We start from the raw sequence: 21,585 nt of genomic DNA, 5'->3' as shown, positions 1-21,585 counted from the left end.
GGAGCAGGTGTGAGGATGGGCCCCCACTCTGTGAGCCCGAGGCCCCGCGCTGGCTCCAGCCTCTCTTGGGCCCTGGCTGGCCTCTCATCGTCAGCAGTGAGAGAAGAGGGGGGTGGCCCTGCCCTCCTGGTCCACCTGAGCCTGGGCCTCTGCGATTCCCATTCTCGCTGTGAGAGCTGAAGGGGCTCCAGGCTCTGAGTCAGACCCTGGCTATGTGGCCACACCCCTGGGAGGTGACTCAGGCCCAGACTCCGCTCTGAGGCCCCGCCCATGTCACACTCCCTTCTGTGGGCCCCCCCCCACCCCCACCCCCAAGGGTCTCCGTCATCTCTCAGCTGCTGTGCGGGCAGGGCCTGTCTCTGGAAGGAAGGAGCCGTGGTACCCGACTGGCTGGTGAGAGCCAGGAACATCTTTCCAGGCTTTTAACCCCATAGATGCCCTGGCCGGTTTGGCTCAGTGGATAGAGCGTCGGCCGGCAGACTGAAGGGTCCCAGGTTCAGTTTGGGTCGAGGGCATGTACCGGGGTTGCAGGCAGGCTCGATCCCCGGCCCTGGTCGGGGCATGTGTGGGAAGCAACCCATCGATGTATCTCTCTCACATTGATGTTTCTCTCTCTCTCTGCCTCCCCCTTCCTTCCACTCTCAAAAAACCCATGGGAAAATATCCTCGGGTGAGGATTGACAACAGCAACAAAATCCTATGGAGACTTACGTTAGAAAGCATCCCGACAGCGGCTTGGGTACCACCAGGCATCACGCCCAAATCAGTGTTCTAAAAAACACATTCACGTCCACGGGAGCGTCTCCTCTGTATATACTGAGAAGAGAAAACAAGTAAGAAAATCAAAACCAACCTCTCAGAGGAGGAAGACCCCTCAGCCAGCGTAACCCCGGCTGCTCGGCCCCCAGACCCCGCTGCATTCACAGGGGGCCCTGTCATCGGACGCTGGAAGCAGAGAAGAGGTCAGACCAGGCGGATTGAGACAGAAAAAGCCCCAACAACCCCCACAAAGGTACAAGCAGAGAAAAGGGAGCTGGTGACAGAGACTGAGAAAGGACAGCCAGGAATTTGAGGGGGCGGGGAACAGGAGAAGAGGGGTGTCTGGGAAGCAGAGGGAAGAAGGGATTTTAAGGGGGAAGGCAGCCACAGGAGGCACAGGGCCAGGGCCGGGCACCCTGCTGGGCCAGGAGGGGGCGGCCATCAGGGAGGTGCCGTGGGCAGCGTGCTCACGAGCGAGGGCAGCAAGCCCATTCCGCCCCCCTCGCTCTGCAAACCGCATGGCCCCGGATCCAGGGCAGAGGGGCCCCCACGCAGCCCGCGTTCAGACTCCAGCTCCACTACCCGCTGGCTGCGTGACGCCAGGCAAGTCACTGAAACTCTCCTGCCGCCGGGCTCGTGAACGTGGGGAAAATGGCAAGACTTCTCTCCCAGAGTCACCGTGAGGCTTCAGTGACTAATGATGTGCAGAGCATCCCAGTCCCCCAGGAAGCAACGGCCAGCACAAGGTTAGACGTGCCACAGCCTTGCCCGTCCGGCCCAGTGGTTCAACGGTGGAGAGTCGACCCATGAACCAAGAGGTCACGGGATCCGTTCTGATTGGAGCCCATTCCCAGGTTGCAGGCTGGATCCCTGGCAGGTGGGGGCGTGCAGGAGGCAGCCCATCGATGTTTCTCTCCCTCTCCCTCTCTCTCTCCCTCTCTCTCTCTGTCTCTTTCTCTCTTATCCTTACTCTCTCTCTAAAATCAATAAAAACATTTTTAGCCCTAACCAGTTTGGCTCCGTGGATAGAGCGTCAGCCTGTGGACTGAAGGGTCCCGGGTTCGATTCCGGTCAAGGGCGTGTACCTTGGTTGCGGGCACATCCCAGGTGGGGGGGGGTTCAGGGGGCAGCTGATCGATGTTTCTCTCTCATCGATGTTTCTAGCTCTCTATCCCTCTCCCTTCCTCTGTAAAAAATCAATAAAATATATTTTTTAAAAAATAAAATAAAAATAAAAACATTTTTTAAAAGTGCAAGAGACTTATTGGGGGTAACGCCTGTGAGAGATGAAGAGGAGACGAAGCAGTGGAGTTAGGGGGGCCCTAGACCCCCTGGCAGGTCCGACACCTGGGAAAAGAGAGAGAAGGAGGTGCCAAAACCGGTTTGGCTCAGTGGATAGAGCGTCGGCCTGCGGACTGAACGGTCCCAGGTTCGATTCCGGTCAAGGGTATGTAACTTGGTTGCGGGCACATCCCCAGTAGGAGGTGTGCAGGAGGCAGCTAGCTGATCGATGTTTCTAACTCTCTATCCCTCTTCCTTCCTCTCTGTAAAAAATCAATAAAAATATATTTTAAAAAAAAAAGAGAGAGAGAGAGAGAGAAGGAAAGACAAGGCTGATGGGCATGATGGGCGGGGCTCACTGAGCCACTCACTTCCCGCCCATAGGGGTGGGGAACAGCACGCATCCCTCCACGTGGTCCCTGGACCGGTGTGGGGGAAGGGAGGGCAGAGGGCAGAGGGCAGGTGCCGAAGGGCCTTAGAGGGGAGGTGCCCGGGGCTGCGATGACAGCATCACCAGGCAGCACGGTTTCCCACCCACTGGGATCCGCCAGGAAGAACCCTGACTCCGCGGACTGGGTAGCATCGCCCCATTTTAAGAGGCGAGAGAAGTGATGGTGAGTATTTTTAAAATGGCCAACGGCCCTGCAAACCCAAGCTGTGACTGGTTACTAGCAACGTTACGGTTGCAGCGGTTCTCAACCTTCCCAATGCCGCGGCCCTTTAACACAGTTCCTCATGGTGTGGTGACCCCCAACCATAACATTATTTTCGTTGCTACTTCATAACTGTAATCTTGCTACTGTTATGAATCGTGATGTAAATATCTGTGTTTTCCGATGGTCTTAGGCAATGGTCGGCAAACTGTGGCTCGCGAGCCACATGCGGCTCTTTGGCCCCTTGAGTGTGGCTCTTCCACAAAATACCACGGCCTGGGCGAGTCTATTTTGAAGAAGTGGCGTTAGAAGAAGTTTAAGTTTAAAAAATCTGGCTCTCAAAAGAAATTTCAATCGTTGTCCTGTTGATATTTGGCTGTGTGGACTCATGAGTTTGCCAACCACTGGCCTTAGGCGACCCTGCTAGCGGTTCTCAACGGGTTGAGAGCCTAAGACCATCGGAAAACACAGATATTTACATTACGATTCATAACAGTAGCAACATTACAGTTATGAAGCAGCAACGAAAATAATGTTATGGTTGGGGGTCACCACACCATGAGGAACTGTGTTAAAGGGCCGCGGCATTGGGAAGGTTGAGAGCCACAGGGTTAGGGGAACCCTGCTATGAGCACCCCTCCCAGAGGTGGTGTTGGGTGGGCTCTGCCGCTTCGGCCGCTTGGCCCGGGCGGGCTGGGACGCCCTGAGCCCTGCCCGGCTGGGGCAAGAAGGGGTCCGGGGCCCCAAAAAACCACCTGGGCTTTTTGAAGCTTGCTTTCTGGCGTTTTCCCTTCTCCTCCTCCTCCTCCTCGAAACCCCAGGGACCGCTCATCCCATCTCCTAGCCAGCCCTCCCTTGTCCAACAGGCCTGTCCCAGCCCACCCCCACCCCAAGCTACAGTCACAGGACGGCAGGAGCCACTCCCAAAGGGAGAGGTCTCTAACACAAAGCCATTCATTGTAACCGTGTGGGAGTCACATTCTCTCGGAATCCTTTGAATTCAGATCTCAGACCCGAAGAGAGAGGAAGGAAAGGGCTGGCTTAGCCTCAGCCTCAGCCTCAGCCTCAGCCCCTGCCATCCCTTCGCCCCCCTGAGCCGGAAGACGGCGGGGCAGGACCGCGTCTGGGGCGGGGGGCCAGGCTTGCTCTGCCACCCTTTAGCTGCCTCTGTTTTCCCATCTGTGCAATGGGAAAGCAGGCTCTCCCTTTCCCCATACCTGCAGGTGGTGCCCGTGCCCACTCACACCAGCCAGGGCCAGGGCGGAGGGTGGCCTAGATGGGTTATTTTCTCTCTCCTTTTCCGTTGGAGGAAATAATCTAAAAAAAAGAAAAGAGATTGCCTTACGATGGTCATCTGAGACTCTCTCTCTCTCTCTCTCTCTCTCTCTCTCTCTCTCTCTCTCTTTCACACACACACACACACACACACACACACACACACACACACTGCTGGCCCACGCCCAGGCAGCTCTGGGTGATCCCTGCTGCTTCTGACTCACCCCCTGCCCTCGGGGCTGGGACTCACCCTGGAAGGTTCCTGGTGATGGGTGAGGCCCTGGAGAGTGTGTGTCTGCACGGGGTGTTCCCCTGAGCCGCACGGTCTGGTCAGAGGGTCAGAGAAAGAGGCCGCGGCTGGGTGGGAGCGCGCTGTGAGGGGCTTTGAAAAGCTGAAAGAGCATGTTGGCATGTTTATGCAGGTGTAAGAGCCGGGAACGGCCCGTGGCGGGGGCGGTAATCATTGCGTGCAGCTGCAGAGAAATCTGAGCAGCTCAGGAGGGCTCCGGCCTTTGCGGGCCGGGCGGAAGCCTGTGTGCACTGAGGCCCTGGAAAGCTGCTGGGTCTGCTGCCGATCCGGCCGCAGGGCAGAGGGGGCTGTGGGCTGCGGGCTGCGGGCTGCGGGCTGCGGGCTGGGGAGAGGCTGTCCAGGGTGAGCCTGGAAGCTCTTCCGCCCCAGGGCTGCCTGGCGTTTCTGATTTGATTGCTGCCATAGGGCTGGTCTGCCTCGGGCTTTGTTGCTTAGAGGCCTGGGGAGCGGAAGCCCGGCCACCTGCCTGGAGGAGGCACATCCCCCCAGGGATGAGGGTCTCCCAGGAGCCGGGCAGGCCCCTGAGCGGTCCCAGCTGCTCCGCCACACGGGGCAGGTGACCAGAGCCCGGGGGGATGCCGGTGAGCCCAAATGAAGCAAATGAGCAGCTTCCAGGGAGGGCTGTCTCTCTCCTCTGTCCTCCATTGCCCCGGAAGGAAGCCTCCGTGCTAGAACGAATGCCTGTGTCCCCACGTCATCCCAGGGTGCAGAGGGAGAGCCCGGTGGCCAGCCGCGGGACCCATCCTTCGGGCAGCCTCAGACGAGGACAGAGGATGTCCAATAAAAACTCAGCCAGACTTAGAGAAAGGCACTTACAATAGGAAGAACGCGCCAGGCCGCGGACGCAAGAAACTTGGACACCTGTAGAGACTTTTTACGAGTTAATTTGAGCCCAAACTGGCGACGGGTGCCGGGAGCGAGCTGGCCAGTGCTGCGGAGAGGAACAGCTGTGCAGCTGGGTTTGTGCCTTTGGAACTGAGGAGGAGACCGTGCGGGAGGTGACAGGAAGGTGGGAGAAAGCGCGCAGATGACGGGCCTCCTGAGGGTGGTGATGCCTTCTCCAGTGAACCTCAGAGGTGTCAACCTCGATGCACAAGAACAATGGACAGGACGGGCTCAAAACCCTTTCACTAAGGAAGCTTTAGGCCCTAGCCGGTTTGGCTCAGTGGATAGAGCATTGGCCTGTGGATTGAAGGGTCCCAGGTTCTATTCTGGCCAAGGGCACATGCCTGGGTTGCGGGCTCGATCTCCAGTGGGGATTGTGCAGGAGGCAGCCAGTCCATGACTCTCTCTCATCATTGATGTTTCTATCTCTCTCTCCCTCTCCCTTCTTCTCTGAAATCAATAAAAATATATATTTAAAAATAAAAAAAGTTTTAGGCCCCGGGGCTTGACGACTCAGCATGACCTGCCCAGCTGGGAATTGATGATTTATCACAGCACCCCTGTCTCACCACGAGCCTCAGAAACCGGCAAGTGTCTCAAAATCAAACAGAAAAAGGGCTTTCTTTTATGGGTCAGCATCAATATCCTCTCTTGCAAGAAAAATGCCTCCATCTTGTTCAAATACTTCTCACCCTTTTATTCATTTCTCCACGATCCATGAAGAGCCGATGATGTGTACGTAACACAACAAAGGCTAGGGCACGGGGCCTGCCCACAAAGTGTCTGTACCCAATAGAGCAGCGGCCACCAGCCGGGGGTCTGCAGACCCCTGGTGGTCCGTGAGGTAGGAAAGGTTGGCAACCGCTGCAGTAGAGTATGCAAGCCCTGGCCTGGTAGTTCAGTTGGTTAGAGCATCATCCTGATATGCCAAGGTTGTAGGTTCGATTCCTGGTCGGGCGTATCAACCAATGAATGCATACATAAGTGCAGGGGTCCTCAAACTTTTTAAACAGGGGGCCAGTTCACTGTCCCTCAGACCGTTGGAGGGCCGGACTATAGTTTTAAAAAAAAAACTATGAACAAATTCCTATGCGCACTGCGGGCCTGAGACAAGTCGGCTGCTAAGCAGGACAGGCAGTGGCACCCGGCGGGCCGAATAAATGTCCTTGGCGGGCCGCATGTGGCCCGCGGGCCATAGTTTGAGGACGCCTGCATAAGTGGAACAACAAATCAATTTTTCTGCCCTGACCGGTTTGGCTCAGTGGATAGAGCGTCGGCCTGTGGACTAAAAGGTCCCAGGTTCGATTCTGGTCAAGGGCATGTACCTTGGTTGTGGGCACATCCCCAGTAGGAGGTGTGCAGGAGGCAGCTGATCGATGTTTCTAACTCTCTTTCCCTCTCCCTTCCTCTCTGTAAAAAAAAAAAAAAAAAAAAATCAATAAAATATATATATTTTTTAAATCAATTTTTCTCTGTCTCCCTTCCTCATTCTAAGAAAAAAAGAAAATTAATCAATAAAAAGGGTATACAGATGTTGTATTATACAGCTGCATACCTGAAATATGTTAGCCTAATAAATTTAATTTTTAAAATAGTCTTAAAAGGGTAAATAATGACTCTCATACAAATATAAAATGAGCACGTCAGAGATTTTATTTAACTCATTCATGGATGAGAGAACCACTAGGTGTGTTTTTTAAAAAATTTAATTCAAAGGAGAATCTAAAAAAATAGCCAATTAGGGATGCAGAGGAAATTTGTTAATAGATGCAAAACCGAGAGAGGCTGATCACACTTGCATCAGACAAGGTTCATTTGCATCTATGTAGAAAAGACTTACTTGCATTACTATCCATTTCCTACAAGTTACAGAGCTTGAAGACTGTGAAAGGCACAGACCGGTTCAGATCTGAACCCCGGGCATTGGTTTACAGAAAATCCTGACTCTCACATCTGGAGCCATCCTTCAAGATCAACTTAAAGGCCACTTTCTCCACAGAGCAGTATCTGGGCCTCCTTCCTCGAGCTAAAAGATCATTTTCAAAAAAAGGTACAATTATGACTCTCCTGGAGACATAAAAGGAATGCATCTTAAAGATTTTATTGGACACATTAATGAGTCAATAAAGTAGATATGATAACTGGTCCAAAGGAGAGATCAAAGAAGCACACCTTTATGTGAAGCAAAGATTTGAGCTGAATGTGCCAATGGGCTCACCTGATTTCTCCAGTGGGGCGAGGAGGCCCTCCACTGGGCAGAATTAATTTGCATAGAAAATTACTTTGCATGGCTATGGTTACCTACAAGTTAGGGTTATAAAATAATTCCAAAACAAGGAAAGGCTGGAATCAGATCGTCTCAGCATATTGACATCTGTGGGGAGCTGTCCCGGGCATTATAAGATGTTTAGCAGCATCCCTGGCTTCTACCCCATTGAGGCCAGTAGCATTCCCCAGGCATGACAATAAAAAATGCCTCCAAACATTGCGAATGTCCTCTGGGGGTAGGGTAGAGAGGATACATTTGCCTCCAGTTAAAAACCATTGATCTAAACAATGCATAGTTTTCCGAGGAAACACAAATTCTTCCATATTAGTGTAGGGAAAGAGAAGGATACACTCTTTGGCACACACCCTTTTCTCTCGTGTATGAGCTGAGAATCTCGCGGTATTGTAACCAAAACCCAAGTTCAGCTGCCTGCTGCCACAAAAATCAAACTCGCAAGACAGGTGCTGATGAAGAAGGAAAGAGGTTTATTCAAGTGCTGGCATCTGGAGAGGATGGGGGACTCTTGTCACAAGCCCATCTTGACATCTCAGAGCAGGCAGAGGTTTTGTGAGGCGGGAGGGGGAAAGCAGAACAAAGAAGTCAAGGGAGGGGGGTGAAAAGTTCTCTACGTGCAGGCCAGCACACTCCATTCCAACAAGGATCTCGAAAATGGTCAAGCGATGGTTTGCATCTTCCTGGTCTCCATCATCCCGGTTCTATGTCATCCTGGTTCTATGGTTGAAGGTCAGCCAATCTGCTGGAACTGGAATGACTAATGGTCACAGTGTGTATCTTCTGAAGTTAGTTTCTAGGATTCTTATACAAACATGCTGTTTATCGACAAGCTAGAAAGTAGTCAGGGTCAGCATTTACAGGTCAAGGTCAGAAGAATGTTGGGATGGGTTACAATTCCCCACCGGTCCAGTATCTCCCAACAGAATGGTCACAGCAGCCGACCACAGACACTGTTCTAACTACTCTACCCTTATTGACTCAGTTTCCCCATTTAAATGTCAGTTCCAGATGAACAACGAAGGATCTTTTATTTTTTTAAAATATATTTTATTGATTTTTTACAGAGAGGAAGGGAGAGGGATAGAGAGTTAGAAACATCGATGAGAGAGAAACATTGATCAGCTGCCTCTTGCACACCCCCTCCTGGGGATGTGCCCGCAACCAAGTTACGTGCCCTTGACCAGAATCGAACCTGGGACCTTTCAGTCCACAGGCTGACGCTCTATCCACTGAGCCAAACCGGTTTTGGCAACGAAGGATCTTTTATTTTTTTTTTTAAATATATCTTTATTGATTTCAGAGAGGAAGGGAGAGGGAGAGAGAGATAGAAACATCAATGATGAGAGAGAATCATTGATGGGCTGCTTCCTGCACACCCCCTACTGGGGATCAAACCCGCAACCCAGGCATGTGCCCTTGACTGGAATTGAACCTGGGACCCTTCAGTCTGCAGGCTGACGCTCTATCCACTGAGCCACACCAGCCAGGGGGGAAGGGTCTTTAAGTGTAAGCACACTCCCATGCAGGACTGGCGCATCGCCTTGAGGGGTTCAGAGCCTCCCCAGCGTGTGCTGCGTTGGCGTGTGAATTACTTTGACCGGAAGGCAATGGAGTCCTGGGACACTGTTACCTCTCCCTTAAGGAATTTAAGCTACACCCTAGCTGGTCTGGCTCAGTGGACAGAGCATTAGCCTGAGGACTGAAGAGTCCCAGGTTTGATTCCGGTCAGGGGCATATGCCCTTGCGGTCTAGGTTCCCAGTGTGGGGAGTGCAGGAGGCAGCTGACCAGTGATTCTCTCTCATCATTGATGTTTCTACCTCTGAAATCAATAAAAATATATTTTTTAAAAAGATGAAAAAAAGCCCTAGTGGGTTTCGCTCAGTGGATAGAGCGTCGGCCTGCAGACTTAAGGGTCCCAGCTTCGATTCTGGTCAAGGGCACATGCCCAGGTTGCGGGCTTGATCCCCAGGAGCGGGCATGCAGGAGGCAGCCAATCAATGATTCTATCTCTCCCTCTTCTTTCCTCTCTAAAATAAATAAAAAATATATGTATATATTTTTTAAGATGAAAAGAAAAAAAAAGAAAAGAATGTAAGCTATCCAGGGGCCTTGCCCCTAATGAAAGATTCTCTGAGAAAACCTTTTTGACCTTCCCATAGGGCAGGGCAAACTACAATTACTCACCTCTGCTCTTCCCAGACTGTCCTCCCTCCCTTCTAAAGCCCTGGGCACCTAACCTTAGCCTTAGCTCATAGATACCTCACTTTCCCTGTCAGCCCCTGGCCCTCTCATGTATGTGGCGGCGGGATGCGGGGTGGGGGGGGTGTCCCAATGCATGTATGTGGTGAAATTAGGCTATTTCTCTTGCTAATCACGTCAATTTAATTATTAGACCAGTGGAAGAATATAGAAAGGTAGAAGAAACTTTCTCCCCCCCCACACACACACACATACACTTACACGAAAAAATTATTGGTTTATTTGAAATTCAAATGTAACTGGGAGAAAGTCTTTTTTATTTACCAGATCTGTCAACCCTGTGACCGAACAGCTGGCCAGCAGCAGGGTAGCGTCTGATGACTCCTCCTCGGTGACTTCAGTCCCTGTCCTGCCTGCGACTAGCTGCGTGGCCTTGAATAAAGGCACCGGCCCTCTCCGATGCTGTGGTTGCATCTGTAAAATGGGCGCAAGAGCAGCGGGACCGCTCTCTGACCCAGCTGCTGGGAGGACTTAACGAGGTCCCCGATGCAGCGCCCCTAGGACAGAGAGCGACTCGAAGTTGGGGCCCAGCAGATGGCAGCCAGTGCCGCCTCCCCACCTCCCTCCCCGATCCACTGACTCACGGGTGCTTCCTGGAGAGTCACCCCTTCCCAGCCTCGGGTTTGTCCGGCTTTCCCCCCAGGAAGGAGGAAAGGGCCGGCCCGGGCTTGGGTGTGGTGTGCGTCCTGGTCCGTCCCAACCTTTTCCGCCCGGAGCCCCGGGTCCGGCGGCTGAGCTTCCCCCGGCGTCCGCAGGCGGCAGCACCGGCCCCGCAGGCACCGCAGGCACCGAGCAGCCCCGCGGGCGGCGAGGCCACACCCCGCGGGCGGGCGGGCGGGCGGAGCGCTTCCCGGTGAATCATCGCCGGCCGCCGCAGTCCCGCTGCCCAACTGCCGGCCCGGCCGCGCCCCTGCCGCGCGCAGCACCGACACCCCCGGCTCGATCGCGCGCAGCGGACACCATGGCGGGCATCGCGGCCAAGCTGGCCAGGGACCGGGAGGCGGCCGAGGGGCTGGGCTCGCACGAGAGGGCCGTCAAGTACCTCAACCAGGACTACGAGGCGCTGCGGGCCGAGTGCCTGGAGGCCGGGGTGCTGTTCCAGGACCCCTCCTTCCCCGCCATCCCGTCCGCGCTGGGCTTCAAGGAGCTGGGGCCCTACTCCAGCAAGACGCAGGGCATCGTGTGGAAGCGGCCCACGGTAAGAGCTGGGACCCTACCGTGCGGGCGGGGGCGGCCGGTGCCCAGGCCCCGGGGGCGGCGAGGGGCCGGCGGGGGCCCCGCGGGGGCGGAGAGCGAGCCCGCACCGCCCCGGAGCCACCGCCCGCAGCCCGGCGACCATCGGATCGCGCGCATCCCCGGGGCTGCCGGCCCGGCCCGTTACCCGGTGCAGGCGCGGGGCGCCCCGGCGGCCCCTCCAACTCCCGCGCCTTGCGGGTCACTGCTCTCAGAGTCCCACTAGCAGGCCCGCCAGGGGAGCCCCCATGGACTCCACAGACACTGGGGCGGCAGAGGGCACCTGGGGACAACTTTTATGGGACCCCAGTGGGCAGACGGCAGGGGGTGGGGCGGAGGGTCCGGAGGAAAGCAGGTGGGAGACAACTTCTGCCCAGGAGAGTCAGTCTGTGGCCGGCGCTGCTGCCGAGGGAGGGGGAGGGCCCCCTGATCCTCTGTGACTAAGGGCTGTCTCATGCGGTCCGGTTGGGTTTAGCCAGAGTTTCTTGTTTATTTTAACAAAAGCGAGCTGAGAGGACCTGCCCTGCCATTCATGCCGGTGGTAAACAAGGACAGGACAGGCAGCCAAGAACCAGAATCCTCTCGCCCAGAATCCTCCCGGAAACCTCGGGGTCCCTCCAAGCCCCTCAGCTTGCTCCCCAGGGTCCCTGTCCTCTGCTCTGGCCGGCCTAGGGACAGCTCGCTCCCTAATCTAGCTTCCATGGCTTCCCAGGGACTCCCTGCTGGCTCCAGCCCCTGTGGGACCCAACCTTAGCACAGCTTCCTGCGAAATCCAACCTCTACGTTCCCCTTAGGAGACTAAGCATCCCCATCTTGTCTCCACTCCTCTGAGCCCCACCCACACCCCTCCACCCCGTCACCTTCTCTGTGACCCCAGACCCCGCCTGTGGCAGCCAGCGCACAGGAAGTGCCCTAGGCCAGGACGTGAGCACCTGAGTTCATTTCTTGGTAACCTGCTCACTGACCCGGCCTGAGACTCCATTTCTTCATCTAGGCCAGTGGTCGTCAAACTCATTAGTCCACAGAGCCAAATATCTACAGTACAACGATTGACATTTCTTTGGAGAGCCAAATTTTTTAAACTTAAACTTCTTCTAACGCCACTTCTTCAAAATAGACTCGCCCAGGCCGTGGTATTTTGTGGAAGAGCCACACTCAAGGGGCCAAAGAGCCGCATATGGCTCGCGAGCCGCAGTTTGCCGACCATGGATCTAAGAGAAGCGGCGATGCCTGCACTTTCCAGGCCCAGTGTCTCCGAGGCCCCGTTCCCTCCCGCCTTCTCACCTGCCAGGGACGCCCTTCCCTGGTTGTCTGGAGTCTGGCTCACTCTGATTTCTTTGGGAAGTCCTCAAATGTCCCCTCCCCAAAGTCATCTCTCCTGACCATGCTTCGCAGCCCCCACCCCAGCATTTTATTCTTTATCACAAACCCTGCTCATTTTCTTCCTGGCATTTTTACCGTTTATAAATACAATTTCCTCTATTTGCACTTTCTCTGAACTGCTGGGAACCACGTGTGATAGTCATCAATATATCCTCAGTGCCGAGCGGGGTCACTTCCCTCCCACGGAATGCATCCATTCATTCATTCATTCATTCACTCCTTCAGCGATATTTATTGAGAACCTATTAAATGCCAGGCACGGTCTTAAATGTTGGGGATACACCTGAGAACAAAAAGACAGTGACGATTTGTGGCTGAGTGCATGAATGAATGAATGCAGGAATGTAACAAGCCGCAAATGAAGTTATGGTTGTGAGAGTGATAAACCAGAGACTGTATTCACTGTGCATGGGGACAGCACTTGACAGTTTGCAAAGTGGCTTTGCACACGCATTTACTTATTCTTTCATTCATTCAGTAAGCATTTACTGAACACCTCCTAAATACACCAGGCACAGTGCAGACAGCATCTGCCTCTAAATTATTAATAACTCTGTAAGTAAACTGTATGCACTGCCTCCTCGCGGTGCATGCAGTTTCACTAGGGGCCAGTGAAGGAATCGCTGGAAATGCCCGTAGGACTCCTAGACGGGGAGGCAGATCTGGAGCCACCGGTGGTGGGGCAGGCTGTGCGCTGCACGACCCAGGGCAGTGTGGCTGGTGTGTTCCCATTCAGGGGGTGGAGCGGTTGAGACTCGGAAAGGTTAAGTGTTTGCTCAAGCAGGTGTCCGGGGTGAAGCCAGGACTGTGCCCAGCCTGTGGGCGTTTGCAGCCCACAGCCCACAGTGGCCCTCTCTGCCTCTGTCCTGCCTGGGCGGGGGTCAGGCCAGGGAAACAGACCTGTGTCCACCGGATTGGGGCCTCAGCAAAGTCATGGGTGACTTAGAGCACTGCGGTGGATCAGACTTCCAGCCTGGCAGACACAGCCTGTAGGGGGCGCCAGAGTAAGCCCCGGGAACCAAGGAGGGGTCTCCTCCTTGCAGATGGTTGCCCCTGCCAAGAGGAAGAGGGGACGTGGGAAGGAGAGAGGGACCTGGGGTTCGAGGGGCTGTTGTTTTAGATGAGAGAACTGGACTGGGTTATGTGTTGAGTCCCAGGAGCTCAGCCTCAAACCTACATCGCCATCCTCCAAGCTCAGTGATTGCCATCAACTTCTTCAGTAATAATAATAATAATAATAATAATAATAATAATGATAATAATAACGTTTACAGAGTGTTTACCAGGGCACGTTTACCTAGTTACCTCCCTTAACTCTCATAACAACCCTAAGTGGAAGGTACGCCTGTCATCACCATCCCCATTTCGCAGATGAAGAAACTGAGGCTTAAAGAGAAGTACCTTGCAGGGTCATAGAACCCATATAAGAAGTGGCCGAGCCCTAGCTGGTTTGGCTCAGTGGATAGAGCGTCGGCCTGCAAACTGAAGGGTCCCGGGTTCGATTCCGGTCAAGGGCATGTACCTTGGTTGCGGGCACATCCCCAGTGGGGGGTGTGCAGGAGGCAGCTGATCGATGTTTCTCTCTCATCGGTGTTTCTAACTCTCTATCCCTCTCCCTTCCTCTCTGTAAAAAAATCACTAAAATATTTTTTAAAAAAAGAAGAAGAAGAAAAAGTGGCCGAGACAAGACTCAAACCCAGGGCGTCTGAGCCCCAAGCCCAAGCCCCTTTCCTCGGACTGTTACGTCCACGTTTCACCCCATACCCTCCGTGCTGTGCGCACGGTTCAGTTTTACGAAACTTCTCTAAGCGCTGCTCTGAACTTTGCCTCCCTGGGAGAGGCCGCCAGCGATGTCGGCAAGTTGCAGACGCATAATGGAAAAACCCTCCTGGCGTCAGAGCTTGGTGCTTGCAGGATTATCAATCCGATGCTTGGGCTCCAGGTCCTCCCATCTGCTGCATAAGTGCCCGGCTGGCAGGCCTCGGGCAAAGCTGGCCTCGTTTCCCCACCGTCCCTGTCATCTGCCAAACAGACGCCCTGAGCAGGGAAGGGACAATGCGGAGGCACGAGGGGAATGTGCTGGGCTGCGCACTGTGGCTCCGGGATGGACCGGCTGGAGCCGGGCCTCGCCCAGGAAACACTGCTTGCCAGAGAGGGGCTCGCCGAGGGTGTGGGGGTGGAGCCCCAACCAGGTGGCCCCCTGGATCGAGAAGCCGAGATCGATGCCCCCACTTCCTCTGTGGCTTTGGGTGGGGCTCTGCAGAATCAGGAAGCACCCGAGAGGGCTGCCTCCGTGAAGGGCTGAATGGCCCAAGGTGGCTTCTCCCAGGCGACGTGAGGGGCGATCCTGAGGCTTTAACAGCCTTAGAGGTCTGTGGCTAAAAATGCTAATCCATTAGCGGCAGCAGGGGAGCCGGGAGTATGCATTTTGCCCCCAGGAAGGTCACCTCCAGCCCCGCGCTGCCTGTAACTGGTGAGCAGTGTCACCTTAGACAAGGTCACCTTAGACACGCTGCTTACCTCCTCAGCCTGTGTCCTCCCCTGGGGACGGGGGGACGTCCCCCATCCTGTGTTCCGAGCGGGCCTCGGGAGAGACAGCGCCACGCACGGTACTGACACACCGCCGGTTCACAATGCAGGGATGCTCCCAGCACCGCGGCCCCGTAGACGGATCCAGAAAGCTGGACACATTCCCGCGGCCTCCACACGTGGGTGCTAGGAACACAGAGGGACGCCCGTCAGCACCACCAGACAGAGCCCGGCTGGCACCTGAATTGCAGAGTAGAAATACTCGGGGACTCGGAACCCAAGGGAGGCGTGAGGGCTGGACTGGGAAGGAGGGCTTCACGGAGGAGGTGGCAATGAGTCTTGAAAAGTGGTCAGATGTGGAAAAGGGGAGAAGAGGATGGGAAGGGAGGAATTCCACGCAAGTGAGAGGACTGAGGTGCAGGGACAGAGGGGAGGGGCTGGCGAGGCGGGTCAGGCAGCCCCCGCGTGTGGGTGGGCCCACCGGCCTGCAGAGGAGGGCGCTGTGTGGCCCTCGGCAGTTTGGAGCGTTGGGCAATGACTCCCCTTCTCAGCCGGGGTGTCTCCCACCACCCATCGGGCCCCATGAAGCGGGGTCGGAAGAGGACCCTGTGGCAGTCTGACTGCAGCCACGGGGAGACGGGGTGCGATGCGCCTGCTGGGAACCGAGGCATCCGAACTGCAGAAGCACGGGCCTGGTGGGCTGACAGCACTTTGTGGGTCTCGCCCCCAGGAGATCTGCGACGACCCCCAGTTTATTGTCGGAGGAGCCACCCGCACAGACATCTGCCAAGGAGCCCTGGGTAAGTGGCGGCCCCCAGAGCGGCCTTGGGGTCTCGTCTGCAAACCTGGGGGCGAGGGGGGCAGGGAGAAGGGCTGGTCTTGGGCTTCTCTCCCTTCCCAAGCAGCTGGTCCACTTCCATTTCCAGAAGCTTCCTGGATTTCTTGTCCCCTGAGGGCCTCGTGTTCAGGCCTCCTGTGTCCCCTGCACTGGGCTGGGTGTTGAGGTCACAAAGACACTCACACAGCATGACGGAGGGGCTCCTTGCCCTCCCCCCGTGGTCTCTGCACCTCCTGGGGCCAGTCCTACCGGTGGCCCATGAAATAGTCGGGCTCTGGGCCCGGGCCCAGGTGGGGGGACTCCCCAGGCCAGCGACAGCGCTGAGCCCTCAGCTTCTCTGGGGTGCAGGAACAGGGATGGTGACTCGGGGTGAAGGAAGAGGAAACCCTGATGACTGCTCGCTGTTGGGAGGAAGTGAGCGTAGCCGGGGTTCTCGGTGTTTGCAAGATGAGTCGCCCTGGCATCACAACAGTGCGATGCGGCGCTGACGGCAGCAAAGGCAGCCGGAAGGTTCCTCTCGGTGAGACTCAGGGGAGCTGAACCTGAGGCTGGAGGCCGCGCCGAGGCTGAGCGCTGACTTCTCGCTGGGTGCAGAGCCCGCTGAGGTTGGAGCCTCTCTGTAGAGAGCTCCCGGCTTCTAGAAGAAGTCGCCAAGGAGAAACCCGGGGACCAGTCTTTAAGATTCTCATCGACTCCACCCTCCATTTTTCTGACTCGTAATAAACAGGGCCCCTGGTCGCCGGAGCGCCCTATTTACTCTGATAAACCGAAACCTTGCTTCCTGCCATCACCTCCCGCTCACTGCTCACAGGAGGCCAGGGGTGGGGAACCTTTGTTCTGCCAAGGGCCATTTGGATATTTATAACATCACTGTCCGGCCACACAAAACAATCAGTTTAAACATGAGCCTGCTATTTTTGGCCAAACATTTAATTAACTCACCCCTAATGCCTTGGCAGGGCCAGACCAAAGGATTTCACGGGCCTTGTATGGCCCGCGGGCCGGACGTTCCCCACCCCTGCGCTACTACTAGTCCGTCAGTAACAAAACTGATCATCTTGAATGGTACCTCCTTCCCGGCCACCTCGAGGCTCTGATACTCGGCGTAATAAGAGCTCATGTTGACTGAGTGCGTACTCTGTGCCAGACACTACGCTGCGGGGGCAGAACTCTAAGGTGGCATGATTTCAGCTGACCCTCCGACAACACGGATTTAAACGTACACACAGATTGTTTTCAATAAATAGGCCCAGTACTATTAACGTATCTTCTCTTCCTTTTGACTTTTTAGTCACATCTCATTTTCTCCAGCTTACTTTATTGTAAGAATCCAGTCTATAATACACATAACAGACAAAGTATGAGTTACTAGACTGTTTTTGTTATCAGTAAGCTATTAGTAGCTACGTTTTGGGGGGACTCAAAGTTACTTATACACAGATTTTCAGTGATGCAGGGGTCAGTGTCCCTAACCCCTGAGTTATTGGAGGGTCAGCTGTCTGCCCATTTCACAGGTGAGGACACTGAGGCCCTGGGAGTAACTCGTTTGAGGTCCTGGCACAGCTGAGGTGGGCGCCGGGGTGCAATGCAGACAGCCTGACGCCAGGCCTGTGTGTTTAACCCCAGAGTTAGATTCCACAGAGGAGCCTGGAAAAGTCAGGGCAGCTGTGTGAATCATCGGGGTGGGCACCCTGGGGCCGGGGGGGCGGGGCAGGGGGTGGGGAATGCTTTCAAGGAGACCATGACCCAGGGCTGAGGGCTGGGCAGGCGCAACCCAGCTGTCTGAGCTCAGCCTCTGAGCAGATTCCTGAGATGCCAGACACATTCCTACCTGAGAAAACACACACACCTCCACTTCCCGGCTTCCCACCCCACAGGAGATGGAAGCTCGGGGTCCTTGGGCACCTAAGCTGGGGGCTGCTGGAGGTCCACTCAACCAGGGACTTAGAGGCTAACGGGCTGGGAGAGGCTGCTGACGCTGGCCTACCCAGGGGCTGCCCCAGGGCTAACTCACCTGGGCTAACTCACCTGCACTAAATTCCATGCCTGGACTAAATAAACACCTACTTCAAAGCTTTACAACCTCTGAGCCAGTAACAAACAGAGGACTGAAGTCCTGTGTCTGCTACCAGGCCGTTCGGGGAGCAGACCAGCAGAGCTTACATCCCTGGGTGATATTCCCCAAGACAGGCACCAAGTCAGATAGGAACCTGTTACACCAAGTCTTCTTAAAGCTCTTTTTTTAAAATCCTCACTCAAGGGTATGTGTGTGTGTTTTTAATTGGTTATTTAGGGAGAGAGGAAGGGGGAGAAGGACGGGAAGAGAGAGAAACCAATGGGTTGCCTTCCGTACACTCCCCAACCCGGGATGGAATCTGAAACCCAGGCATGGGCCCCGACCAGGAACCGAACCTGCCACCTTCTGGCATTGGGGATGATGCTCCAATCAACCGAGCCATCCGGCCAGGCCTTGGCCTTTTCTTACGATGTGGGATGTGGCGTTAAAGCGGGAGAGAGAGGACTTGTTCTTTTTTTTTTTTTTTTTTTTTTATTGATTTTTTATAGAGAGGAAGGGAGAGGGACAGAGAGTTAGAAACATCGATCAGCTGCCTCCTGCACACCTCCTACTGGGGATGTGCCCGCAACCAAGGTACATGCCCTTGACCGGAATCGAACCTGGGACCCTTCAGTCCACAGGCCGACGCTCTATCCACTGAGCCAAACCGGTCAGGGTGGGTGACTTGTTCTTAAGTCACTCTTGTGCCTGACACTGAGCAACACCTTGTGCTGGAGGGTTGGGGCGCCTGAGTTCGTCTTGGCTGTCACTACCGGTAACACACCTGTCCCCTGCAGACCAGAGTACAGCTCATAGCGCTTTCCACCGTGCTCGCTCAGTTAATTACCCCCACGCTGAGCATTCCACCCCCTCGACACAGATCAGCAGGCTGAGGCAGGAGGTGGGGGCCGGGGGCACACGTAAGGCCACACTGCCAGAAGAAAGAACCCGCTCTGGGGTTACATCTTTCTGAGCTCCTTTCAGAACCCCAGGCTCCCTCCGAGTTGCTGTGAGGAGGGGTGTGGCGGTGAAATTCTCAGAGCCAAATCCACTCACTCACCTGCGCTTTGCACCCGGAGACCCGCTTCCCCAGTGGCCTGGGCAGGGCTGTCCTTGGACTTGGTCGTCGCCCTGCCCCTGCCGGCCTTCCCAGCGCTGCCCGGCAATGGTCAGCCCCCAGCTAGCTCCCACCCCCTTTCCCAGCAGGCTCGGAGCCTCACCCAATCATTGAAACCACGTTTGCAGAACTGTGCCGACCACGAGCCGCCTGCACGCAGACCCGGGGGTCCGGGACGGAACAGCCATCTGGAGGGGGGCCGGGAACCCAGGCGGGCGCTGCCGCTGAACGTGGCTCTGTAATCGCTGGTGGCAACCTGTTCTTATAGGTGATTGCCACTGGGACGGACCCGCGCCACAGAATTCAGAAGCTCAGCTCCTCCTACCTGCCCTTCCCCTGGCCCCAGGGCTCACAGCCCCAGGTCACTGTAACCTGGCAGATAGGTCTTTGAGGCATCTCAGAGGTGGGTCACACCCAAGAGTCACACGGCCCCCGGAACACCTACTGGGACGTGTCTGGCCCCAGGGTGCCCCTGCCCACAGCCCAGCTCAGCAGAGGATGGGAGAGGCAAGACCGATGGGAAAAGGCCACGGGGCCTAAGGAAGTTTCCAGTTCCTGCTCCCTCCACCACTTGCTTACCAGCCTGGGTGGCTTTGACAGGTTACTTAAGCCCTGAGCCTCAGTTTTCTTTTCTGTAAAATGGGAATAATGACAATACTCCCCTCCGGGGCTGGGTGACAAGTGAGATTCATATATAGGCAAACCCGTAGAGTCCTCAACACGTGTAGGGGCCGCGATTATTGCTGAGTTCCGCAGCGCGGAAAGTCTCTTCTCCAAATCATAGCGGAAGAGAGAAAGGATGGGAGGGAAAGGGAAAAGAGATGAGCAGGACTTTGTCTCTAAAAACGCATCGTGTGAGAAGGGAAGGGCCAGGAGGGGAGGCAACCCTGGGGCCTGTACGTGGGTAGCACTCCGGGGAAAGACAAATAAATATACGAGGAGGCGAATGTGAAGGGGGCAGATGCACACGCTTCGGTTTTAAGCATTGAATTTCGAAAGGTTTAAAGTAATTTTTAAATGATTTTTAATTGTCATTTTAAAAAATCCTTTTCTAATAGGTATCTTGTTTAAAAATCTCCAGACTATTTATGCATTCATGGGTTGATTCTTGTATGTGCCCTGACCAGGGATTGACCCCTCAACCTTGGTGTAGCGGGAGGACAGGCTAACCAGCTGTTAGAGAACAGTTTTAAAGGCACAGAAAAACGGAGTCCGTAATAGAGGGGGTTCCAGCCGCCCCACACTGTTCCCCCTCTTACCGTCTGGCATTAGCACGGTGCGTTCGTTACTTATATTAACGAACTGACATGGCTACACGATCATCAACTAAAGTGCATGATCGGAGGGTGCACGTGCCAAGGTGGTGTAGACTTCCTTGTTTGTACCTAACGTCCTGTCTCTGTCCCACGACCCCATCCACAGTGCCAGGTGAGTGACACGTGCTGCTCCTGCCTCCTTAGGCCCCTCTGGGCCGGGACCGTGTCTGGACTCTTGTCTTTGGTGACCTGGACACTTTGGAAGAGGACTGGCCAGGGATTTTGCAGGATGCCCCGCCAATGGAGCTGCAGGGCCCTTTAAAAAAAATAGTGCACATAGTTGAGCGTCGACCTATGAACCAGGAGGTCATGGTTCAATTCCCGGACAGGCCATATGCCCAGGGTGCGGGCTCGATCCCCAGTGTGGGGTGTGCAGGAGGCAGCCGATCAGTGATTCTCATCATTGATGTTTCTGTCTCTCTCTTCCTCTCCCTTCCTCTCTGAAATCAATAAGAATATATTAAAAAACAAAAAAAGGACTAGAAAAGTGTTGGCTGGTGTGATGGAGAAAGTAAATGCATTTTTTTCTCTTAAAAGCAGTTGCCTCCCTGCCCGCCCCCCCTCCCCCCCAGCACACCCCCATCCATCGCCTCCTCCCAGCAGCCCCTCCCAACTGGAGCAGATGCTGTCTCCATGAGTCACCACTTCCTCTGACTTCTCTTCTGGCTGTGAATGTTCTTTCGCAGATTTTCTCCCCTGTGGCTGCTGCCCTGCTCGCCTTCCTGCTGCATCTAGACCAGCCGTGGGCAAACTACAGCCTGCGGGCCGGATCTGGCCCGTTTGGCTGTTCTATCCGGCCCGCGGAGCCGAAAGAGCGGAGGGTTCTCTTGCTCTCCCCTCCGCTCCTTTACTTTGAATTTATATTAGTTCACACAAACACTCCATCCATGCTTTTGTTCCGGCCCTCCGGTCCAGTTTAAGAACCCATTGTGGCCCTCGAGTCAAAAAGTTTGCCCACCCCTGATCTAGACAGTCTCCTAAACAGGGCAGCGGTGACTCTCGAACCCTAATGACCCCAGGCCCCTCTCCTGCCCCGGCTGCCCCAGGCTTGGCCACCACACCACGCGGCTCCAGCCTCGGTGGGTCCCCTGTCTCTGAGCTGAGAGGGTTGGATCAGACTCTCCTAAGGCCCCACCACGGCTGACTCCCGTGACCCCAAAATCCGCCCCTTCCCTGCCAGCAGCCCCCTGCCCCTGCGTCCCCCCAAACTGGGCTTCAACTCACATTTGTGAGCTCAAGGGCCAAGGAACCTGCTCAGTGTTGGTGTCCGCCTTTTGCTGCCCAGCCACAAGGGAGCTTTTTCCCACGAAGTCAGGGAAATAGACGCCCTCCCGCTGGTCCCTCCAGGAGGTGAGGAAGGAGAATTCGGAGGAGGAGGGATTTCACACCGGAGAGCAGGCCAGGGA

General features: G+C 55.2%; 2 protein-coding genes and 1 long non-coding RNA gene across 5 annotated transcripts in view; 1 reads left to right on the top strand and 2 right to left on the bottom strand.

Moving 5' to 3' along the window:
- Positions 1–4,010, bottom strand: part of LOC308238767 (calpain-8-like) — a 36,175-nt gene extending 32,165 nt beyond the window's left edge. Inside the window, exons 1-2 of the mRNA XM_080651093.1 lie at positions 3,911–4,010; positions 712–816 (exon numbers count right to left, since the gene is read on the bottom strand). Coding sequence (XP_080507219.1) covers positions 712–753 — 42 coding nt within the window. The 5' untranslated portion in view covers positions 754–816; positions 3,911–4,010. The remainder of the gene's footprint in view (positions 1–711; positions 817–3,910) is intronic.
- Positions 4,011–7,896: 3,886 nt separating this feature from the next.
- LOC308238854 lies at positions 7,897–10,516 on the bottom strand. Its single transcript, XR_013959633.1, has 3 exons — positions 10,292–10,516; positions 9,972–10,121; positions 7,897–8,195 (listed from the first exon to the last, which is right to left on the bottom strand). It is a non-coding gene; the product is annotated as an uncharacterized lncRNA (long non-coding RNA).
- Positions 10,440–21,585, top strand: part of CAPN2 (calpain 2) — a 42,699-nt gene continuing 31,553 nt past the window's right edge. Inside the window, exons 1-2 of one of the 3 annotated variants that reach the window (XM_080651252.1) lie at positions 10,440–10,905; positions 15,583–15,652. In XM_080651252.1, coding sequence (XP_080507378.1) covers positions 10,669–10,905; positions 15,583–15,652 — 307 coding nt within the window. In that variant the 5' untranslated portion in view covers positions 10,440–10,668. The remainder of the gene's footprint in view (positions 10,906–15,582; positions 15,653–21,585) is intronic. The other 2 variants (XM_080651253.1, XR_013959632.1) reach the window with 2 other exon arrangements.

Source organism: Plecotus auritus (assembly GCF_963455305.1).
Source record: "Plecotus auritus genome assembly, chromosome: 14".
NCBI lineage: Eukaryota > Metazoa > Chordata > Mammalia > Chiroptera > Vespertilionidae > Plecotus > Plecotus auritus.
Note: the sequence above shows the minus strand (reverse complement) of the source record. Positions and strands in the feature narration are given on the sequence as shown.